The sequence below is a fragment of the Heterodontus francisci genome, chromosome 9, assembly GCF_036365525.1.
Source record: "Heterodontus francisci isolate sHetFra1 chromosome 9, sHetFra1.hap1, whole genome shotgun sequence".
NCBI lineage: Eukaryota > Metazoa > Chordata > Chondrichthyes > Heterodontiformes > Heterodontidae > Heterodontus > Heterodontus francisci.
Window position 1 is genome coordinate 118,355,841 of NC_090379.1, and position 9,910 is coordinate 118,365,750.

Sequence of the window (9,910 nt, forward strand, 5' to 3'; positions counted from 1 at the left end):
CAGCAAAACAGACAATCCGTGCATCACAATGGAAGCAAGCAGACATTGCTGACTCTCTTTCACATGCTAACTGCTGCAAATTGACTGCCTTCCTCTTTCTGTACATGTGGAAAGGTATTTGGAGTGTTAGCAAACTGAAGACAGAGTTTAATCTGGTAAAGAACTTCCAACATTCGAGTGGCTTCCAATCTGTTACCCTGCACAAATGATTTCCTTCCTCTCATGCACCAGTGTCTGGGCAGTGTTTGCACTTTGCAACCTGACTTGCACCGATTGCAGGCTCCGTGAGCAGTGGGAATCGGCCCATTCTCCGTGCGCAAAGCTCCTCCTGCGGGAATATGTAAGTTGACTTGTGATAGCGAGCGCTGGAGAGTGAGCGAGAGAGGTGCAAGCAGGACTGAGCACGAATTTCAGGCATTAGGACAAGTGAATCCAGGACCAAACATGCCCAAACTGATATTTGTAGTTTGAAGGGGGGTGGGAGGGTGATTCTTGTTACCTTTCTGGATGTTCGACTGTTTTTTCAATCTTAAGATGTCTTTAGAATCTTAGAAAAGGAATTGATCAAATCTCGTAAATGGTTTGTTTTCAGGGCGTGGCACATGGCTTCCTCTCTCAGACTGAATGTGAGAGCTGGGGCTTTTTCATTTCGAGCTGCAGATTGTTCTCATACCCCACTGTTTGTAACCAGTGACTTAAAGCAGGCGTTCAGAAAGTTCGGCACAGGGCGGGCATCTCACTCATAATATTTATGTGTCGATGACCCGGGTGGTATGTGAAGGAAACAGGCTTTATTGATGAGAGATTAAAAACAAGAAATGCTGGAAATGCTCAGCAGGTCTGGCAGCATCTGTGGGGAGAGAAGCAGAGTTAACGTTTCAGCTTAGTGACCCTTCATCAGATTCCAATTAATTATTTTTGCTGGAATTTGAGCTGATTATAATTATCATTATTTATTAATTATTTATATTATACTAATTATAATTATCAGCTCAAATTCCAGCAAGTTATTCTAGCCGAGAGGTGCAGGACAATGTCGAACAATGCACGCTGTGAGATGTCCTCCAGAAAAACCTGAGGTAACATGTACTGTATTATAATTTACAGTATTAATTAATATGCAATTATAAATAACTATTATGAACATTATTACCCATTAGAATTGTGAGCTGATAATTATATTATGATCACTATTACCCAGTTGCTGGAATTGTCAGCTGATAATGGTGCAGCAAGGGCAATGGGGCATCTGGGACCTTAATTTAAAAAAAGGGACGAACAGTCTATCTCCGTATCTACTGAGAGTTCAGGATTGAGAAAGAAACTGAGGAATAATGGTGAAGAAGGGTGAATTAGAGTGAAATCAGGCATGGAAAGGAAAAGTAAGAATATGAAATTTGCTATGTACACAAATGAGACCAAGTTTGAATTATTCCCTTTCTGGACTGGAATGCTTGATTGACATTGCAATAACAATGGTCATGTTGTTAAAAGGGTACTTGCACTGTTAAGTATGAGCCCTGCCTTCCCACGGCCAGTTCAATGGGCAATTGCAGTACGAACCCAGCTAGTTTATTAAAGAAGTGCAGAGGTTGAAAGCGAGCTGCCATTTGTGCAAAGCAAATTATGGAGATTTTGTAACTTGAAGGCATCAGTTCATCCTCTGAACTGGCTGCATTGCCCATTAATAACACACGTGTGTCGTTACCACACTGTCTATTCTAGTAGGATTTAGCTCATTATCTCTTCGACAGGGGCGTCAGAAATGGTTCTCCTTTGGATTACAGTCTTTGAGAAAGTAAGATGCTAATAAACTGAGTGGATGGATCTTTGTGCTCAACTAATTCTGGCCTTTTGAGCATTCCCAATTTTAATCACTCCACCATTGGTGGCCATACCTTCAGCTGCCAAGACCCGAAGCTCTGGAATTCGATCCCTACACCTCTTCTCCCCTCTACCTCTCTTTCCTCCTTTTTAAGACACTCTTTAAAATTGGCCTCTTTGACCACGCTTTTGTATCTCCTCATTTGGCTTGGCATCAAATTTTGCTTTATAATGGTGCTTTGAAGTTCCTTGGGCCATTTTATTGTTAAAAGTGCGATGTAAATACCACTTCTTCTTGTTACTCTGCATTCAGTGTTAGAGAGGAATCTCTCTTGGGCAGAGTGTAAAATGGGTTCACAATTACTGATTTTCTGCTAGTGACCAAAGACAACAGTCCCCAATTATTCTATTGGAGAAGGGACTAAATTGATATATATATATATATATATATATATATATATATATATGAGAGACAGACAGAGAGAATTACTTTGAAACTAAGGCAGCGTTATGCCATTCTCAGAGCATAGGCATTGTCTGGTAGTAGGATTGGGTTCTTTGCGATGCCTGCTGCAGTGGAATAGTTTTCCAATACACTCGAAAGACCAGAAATGAGGTGTGGTACTTGGAATGAGTGAGGAGGCAATGCAATAAAGAAGGAGGGGAAGAAACATTCCAAACACATGGTTGGGAATTTTGCTGAGATATGTCAGCTATTTTGGGCCATTGGCTAGGCAGGAACAGTGGTGTCGAAGTATTTTGACTTAGAAACAATAGACTTTTCCAATAGCAGTAGTTTTGGCGGGAGGGAGGGGGTTGGTGGAATGAGGTTGGAAAGTAACAACCCAGTTTTGCTGGGGCTCCTTGAGACCACACTCAGTCAAATGCTGCCTTGATGTCAAGGGCAGTCACTCTCACCCCACCTCAGGAGTTCAGCTCTTTTGTCCATGTTTGAACCAAGTCTGTAATGAGGTCAGGAGATGAGTGTCCCTGGCAGAACCCAAACTGAGTGTCAGTGAGCAGATTATTGCTGAGTATTTGCCACTTGATTGCACTGTTGACGACCCCTTCCATCACTTTGTTGATGCTCAAGAGTAGACTGATGGGGCAGTAATTGGCCGGGTTGGACTTGTCCTGCTTTTCGTGGACCGGACATACCTGGTCAATTTTCCCCATAGTCAGGTAGATGCCAGTGTTGTAGCTGTACTGGAACAGCTTGGCTAGGGGCGCAGCAAGCTCAGGAGCACAAGTCTTCAGTACTATTGCCGAAATGTTGTCAGGGCCCATAGTCTTTGCAGTATCCAGTACCATCAGCATTTCTTGATATCACATGGAGTGAATCGAATTGGCTGAAGACTGGTATCTGTGATGCTGGGGACCTCAGGAGGAGGCCAAGATGCATCATCCATTTGGCACTTCTGGCTGAAGGTAGTTGCAAATGCTTCAGCCTTATCTTTTCCACTGATGTGCTGGGCTCCCCCAATGTTGAAAATGGTGATATTTGTGGAACCTCCTCCTCCTCCTGTTAGTTGCTTAATTTTCCACCACCATTCAAGACTGGGTGTGGCGGGACTTAGATCTGATCTCCATAACGGAGAGTAAAAGTGGGCGGAGTGTAAAAGCTGCTTTGCAGCCGACCCTGTGAGTTACTGATTGGCAGTTTAGGATGGAATGGCCTTCACTGTTAATTCTGATCCTTCCCATTTCCTCACACCAAGTGTGTGAAATGGTGAAAATGGTCCTTGACATCTCCTCACACAAAGATCATTTAGATTTGTTCTTCTCGAAGACTGAGACCCTCTCAAAGCAAACAGAACCATCCAAACGCTCCTCAAAGACTGTGACTGTTGGTGATAATCATATGGGTAATATTTTAAAATTTGTTGCGAGCGGCTGTTGTTAATCTTGTTGTAAAGGAGTATGTTTGGAACATTGGATTCTTTTCTTTCCAGTTGAAAAGGTGACGGCCATGGGAAAGGATTGGCACAAAAGCTGCTTGCAGTGTGAAAAATGCCAGAAAACCTTGACACTTGGCTCCTTCTCTGTCGTAAGCTGTCTCTTAATTTGTCTTCTCTCCCCAACATTATACCAGTTTTGCTTTCTTCCTTCTTTAAAAAGAGATGGTCACTTTATGTCTTCTTGTTGCAGCATGAAGAAAAGCCTTACTGTAATGATCCATGTTATGGTGCTCTGTTTGGGCCAAAAGGTGAGACATCTATTTCACACATTTAACTGCCTGTCACTTAAAGGTGGATAAGACTAAGTTACTTTAACAAAGTGGGCTGGAATACAAAAAGGACGGAAGTTAGTGTTTCAGCCGGATAGAGCCTTGGTCATCTCCATCTGGAGTACTGCATTCAGACATGGGCCCTACACCTCAGGATGGATAAAGTGGCCTTGGAGGGTGTGCAGCACAGATTCACCAGAATGATACGAAGGAGAAAAGGATTAAATTACGAGGACAAGTTACACAGACTAGGCTTGTATTCCATCAAGTATAGGAGATTGAGGGGTGATCTAATTGAGGGGTTTGAAATCATTAAAGGATTCGATAAGATAGCTAGAGAGAAACTATTCCCTCTGGTGGGAGGAATCCAGAACTAGGGGGCAAAACCTTAAAATTAGAGCTAGGCCGTTCACACAGTGAAATCAGGAAAGATTTTCACACAAAGGGTAGTGGAAATCTGGAACTCCCTCTCCCTCAGAAGCACATGGACAACTAGAGCTTTCCAGACTGAACCCTTATTACTGTTCCTAATGTTCCAAAGGAGCCTTACTAGTCAACCACTGCAGCAGTGGCCAGAATGGAGTTGTTGCTGAGCAATAATCCAGTGTTGGATAACCTTGGTGGCATTCCTGGGCTCCAGCTACACACGCAGTGTTTCAGTGCTGTATCTCTAAATAAATAAATGTTGATTGAGGGCTAAATGTTGGTGAGGACACAGGGTAGAACACCCCTGCTCTTCTTTGAACTAGTCCCATGGGATCTTTTACGCCCGCTTCTGCGAGGGCAGACAGGGCCTTGGTTTAACGTCTCATCTGAAAGCTGCAGATAGAAGCCCCCAAGGCCAGGGATCACCCCTCCTGATCTCGATAGTGTGGCCTGGGCTGATTGAACTCATGGTCCTGATCTGCAGTTGCCCCTCCAGAAGCCAGCAGGCAGAGTCATCAAGCCCTCAGGTGGCAAGAACAAATGTTTTACAAGTAAGCCAGGAGATGTTCTGTTTTCAGAGACCAACACTGACCATGTTTGAGCTGTGTTCACTGAGGTAAATGGAGCGAGATGGAACTGTGATTTTTGGTCAATTCTGACCTTATCTGCGGACACTCTGCTTGCACATGTTGCTGACAGCATCTTTCCTCTCTTACAGGGTTTGGCAGTGGTGATAATGAAAGCCACAAGGACACCTAAAGCTAAGGTAGGTGGTGTTGTGGCGTTACTCTGCGTTACATTGCAACTTACTCTGAGTTCCAGCATTTAATGACCCCTCTGGGTGTGCATCACAAACCATACTTTTACAATGGACATCTGAATAATGTTGTTGAACAAACTACAGTGTATCGACATACTGTTCTTCTTTTGGGCCTACTTATCTCGAGAGACAATGGATACGCGACTGGAGGTGGTGAGTGGTTTGTGAAGCAGCGCCTGGAGTGGCTACAAAGGCCGATTCCAGAGTGACAGGCTTTTCCACAGGTGCTGCAGAGAAATTTGTTTGTTGGGGCTGTTGCACAGTTGGCTCTCCCCTTGCGCCTCTGTCTTTTTTCCTGCGAACTACTAAGTCTCTTCGACTCGCCACATTTTAGCCCCGTCTTTATGGCTGCCCGGCAGCTCTGGCAAACGCTGGCAACTGACTCCCATGACTTGTGATCAATGTCACAGGATTTCATGTCGCGTTTGCAGACGTCTTTATAACGGAGACATGGACGGCTGGTGGGTCTGATACCAGTGGCGAGCTCGCTGTACAATGTGTCTTTGGGGATCCTGCCATCTTCCATGCGGCTCACGTGGCCAAGCCATCTCAAGCGCCGCTGACTCAGTATTGTGTACAAGCTGGGGATGTTGGCCACTTCGAGGACTTCTGTGTTGGAGATACGGTGCTGCCACCTGATGCCAAGTATTCTCCGGAGGCAGCGAAGATGGAATGAATTGAGACGTCGCTGTTGGCTGACATACGTTGTCCAGGCCTCGCTGCCATAGAGCAAGGTACTGAGGACACAGGCCTGATACACTCGGACTTTTGTGTTCCGTGTCAGTGCGCCATTTTCCCACACTCTCTTGGCCAGTCTGGACATAGCAGTGGAAGCCTTTCCCATGCGCTTGTTGATTTCTGCATCTAGAGACAGGTTACTGGTGATAGTTGAGCCTAGGTAGGTGAACTCTTGAACCACTTCCAGAGCGTGGTCGCCAATATTGATGGATGGAGCATTTCTGACATCCTGCCCCATGATGTTTGTTTTCTTGAGGCTGATTTTTAGGCCAAATTCATTGCAGGCAGCCGCAAACCTGTCGATGAGACTCTGCAGGCACTCTTCAGTGTGAGATGTTAAAGCAGCATCATCAGCAAAGAGGAGTTCCCTGATGAGGACTTTCCGTACTTTGGACTTTGCTCTTAGACGGGCAAGGTTGAACAACCTGCCCCCTGATCTTGTGTGGAGAAAAATTCCTTCTTCAGAGGACTTGAACGCATGTGAAAGCAGCAGGGAGAAGAAAATCCCAAAAAGTGTGGGTGCGAGAACACAGCCCTGTTTCACGCCACTCAGGATAGGAAAAGGCTCTGAGGAGGAGCCTACATACTGTACTGTCAGGAAATGCTAAACTATTACAACCACCTGTAAACTAATATAATGCTGGAAAGGATGCTTGAAGGATGTCAAGGCCTCAGAGAGGATGCAGAGGAGATTTACTAGAATGGTACTGGGGTGAGAGATTTCAGTTATGTGGAGAGACTGGAGAAACTAGGATTGTTCTCCTCAGAGCAGAAAAGGCTGAAGGGACATTTAATAAATGTGCTCAAAATCCTGAATGTTTTTGATAGAGATCTGGAGGGGTGATCCCTGGCCTTGGGGGCTTCTATCTGCAGTTTCCAGTAGCAGGAAGGTTGGTAACCAGAGAACACAGATTTAAGGTGATTGGTAAAAGAACCAGAGGGGTTCATGTGCATCGATCTTTGAAGGTGGCAGGACATGTTGAGAGAGTAATTAGCAAAGCATATAGATCTTGGGCTTCATAACTAGAGGCGTTGAGTACAAAAGCAGGGAAGTTATGCTGAACCGATGTAAAGATTTTACATAAAAGCAGAGACTGCCGGAAATACTCAGCAGGTCTGGCAGTATCTGTGGAGAGAGAAGCAAAGTTAACGTTTCAAGTCTGTGACCTTTGTCTGTGTAAAGCACCTGTTAGGTCACAACTGGATCCAGTCCTGGTCACCACACTTTAGGAAGGATGTGACGGTCCTTGAGAGGGTGCAGAGGAGATTTACCAGAATGATTCCAGAGCTGAGGGGTTTTAGTTACAAGGTTAGGATGGAGAAAAAAGACAAGAAATGCTGGAACCACTCAGCAGGTCTGGCAGCATCTGTGAAAAGAGAAGCAGAGTTAACGTTTCGGGTCAGTGACCCTTCTTCGGAACTGGATAACTGGTTAGGATGGAAGAAGCTGGGGTTGTTCTCCTTGGAGCAAAGGAGATTGAGGAGAGATTTGATCGAGGTGTACAAGACTCTGACAGGTTTAGATAAGGTAGACAAAGAAAAGCTGTTGCCATTAGCCAATGGTACAAGGACTAGGGGGCACAGGTTGAAGGTTTTGGGTAAGACATGGAGGGGTTTGTGAGGAAGAACTTTTTTTATGCGAGTGAGTAGATGGAATTAAGATAAAGATCAGCCATGATTTAATTGAATAGTGGAACAGGCTCGAGGGGCTGAAATAAAAACAAGAAATGCTGGAACCACTCAGTAGGTCTGGCAGCATCTGTGGAAAGGGAAGCAGAGTTAACGTTTCGGGTCAGTGACCCTTCATCAGAACGGATGAGGGGCTCGAGGGGCTGAATGCCTCTTTTTGTTCCTACATTTCTATGTAATGCAATATTAATTTATGCTGATAGATTAATGATGTATAAAAGAGACATTAATGAGTGGGCCCTGCCTGCATTAATAAACCTACCCATCACCAAAGGTTCATTCACTGATGTCCCACAATACCTAGAGAAGTGGCCGATATGTCCAGTGTTCCTTCGATAAGTTGCAGAGAGCAGATGACGATCCATCGACTATTAACCAAGGTCTTCTCCTTTCCAGGGTCTGAGTTTACACTGACTGGCAACAAGAGGTTGAAGAAGCCACCAGATTGGACAGAGGAAACTGAATGACCATCCCAATATCAATGTGTCCTGGTACCCGGCATTGTGCACTGTGTACACTGGTGTACAATCCTGTCTTCTCACAATCCACTTCAGGGTTTGATGATGTTTGTACAGAGTGAACAACCTGCCCCATTATTCACAAATTCCTTAAGAGTTTGAAACAGGTACTGATGAAGACATGAGGGCTGAATTTCCATGTAGAGGTGGGAGGGAGGGAGGGGCAGGGTTAATGGCGGCATTATGGAGGAAAATTCACCTCCCCCGAACTTCAGGAGTTAACTCTGCACATTCTGATTGGCTGTAACACTGTAACCTCGAGCTGATGAAAGCACTTGTTCCAAAGTCAGGCTGTAATCTCTTTGTCATTTCTTTTCATGCAAACAATAAATGATGCAAGTTATAGCAGATTAAACTCTTGTTGGTGCGTCATTTTGTTCAGCAGCTGCTGACAGACAGTGTTATAAATCCTGTCACCACTTTGTGAAATATGCTTTGTCACATCAATGCCTACATTAAGAGTGTCTGTCTGTCATTCGGGTTACACGATGTCCCTGTCACTAACATTTCTGGGCCAGAGCTATTTACTTATGTTGGCTAAAGTTTCCAGAAACTCTGGGTGAGTATAAAAAGAAAGACTAGTATTTCTATAGTGTCTGTCACAAAGGTCACAACCATTGAAGTACTTTTGAAGTGTAGTCACTGTTGTAATGTAGGAAGCACAGCAACCAATTTGGGCACAGCAAGCTCCCACAAACGGTAATGTTACAATGACCAGATAAACTGTTTTAGTGATGCTGATTGTGGGATAAGTATTGGCCTCAGGTCACTGGGGAGAACTCCCCTGCTCTTGTTCAAAACAGTGCCATGGGATCTTTTATGTCCACCTGGGATGGCAGACAGGTCCTAGTATTAATGCGTCTTTTGAAAGACGGCACCTCTGACTGTGCAGCACTGAGGGAGTACTTGCATAGAGCGTCAGCCTGGATTTTATGCTAATATCTCAGGAGTGGGGCTTGATTCCACAAACTTTTGACTCCGAGGTAAGGGAGACACTGAGCGGAAGCTGACATTTTGATACTGGTTGAATGAGATTGCAGTTTTCAGATACAGAACACATTATACATTTATAAACAGCTTATTACAAAAGCCATAACACAAGTTTTATCTTCAGTTGACTAGAAGGACCTTGACTTCCTTATCCCTGGTTTCTGACACCTCCTCCAATAAGACTGTGCCCCCAGCTGTATAGGCAACACAATAATTCCAGTTAACCTGCAAGACACGTATGAACAAACACACGATGACAGGAAAAGCCCCTCGGGTCCATCCAACCTGTCCCACACACCTTCATTACCTTGTTTATCACCATATATAGACTCTACGCCCCACCCAAAACCACATGATCTCCTGGGAGAGGTAAAAAAACAGATATAAATCCAGGCTAAATGAGGATAAAATCTGGAAATTTGCTCTCTGTCCCCTTCGGTACTAATAAGTAGTCCAGGTAATCACCCTGGCCCAGATCAACGTACCAGGTACCTACCTATTGTAAAAGCTTATCTTCTCCCCAGCCAGAAGCAGCTTCAGCGAATTGACAACCAGCACACGAGCCGGCAGCCTGTACAACATGCCCATTATTCTCTGGGGAAAGAACCACCTCCCAAAATCTACCCTAGGTCTGCCCTTGTAAGAGTGACCCTTGGCCTTCACTAACCCATCCAATTA

General features: G+C 44.7%; 1 protein-coding gene across 1 annotated transcript in view; it reads left to right on the plus strand.

Moving 5' to 3' along the window:
* The window catches only part of LOC137374017 (cysteine-rich protein 1-like), a 48,243-nt gene extending 39,659 nt beyond the window's left edge, over nucleotides 1–8,584 (plus strand). The window contains exons 2-5 of the mRNA XM_068039786.1: nucleotides 3,777–3,871; nucleotides 3,973–4,030; nucleotides 5,196–5,243; nucleotides 8,121–8,584. Coding sequence (XP_067895887.1) covers nucleotides 3,777–3,871; nucleotides 3,973–4,030; nucleotides 5,196–5,236 — 194 coding nt within the window. The 3' untranslated portion in view covers nucleotides 5,237–5,243; nucleotides 8,121–8,584. The remainder of the gene's footprint in view (nucleotides 1–3,776; nucleotides 3,872–3,972; nucleotides 4,031–5,195; nucleotides 5,244–8,120) is intronic.
* Nucleotides 8,585–9,910: the final 1,326 nt, after the last annotated feature.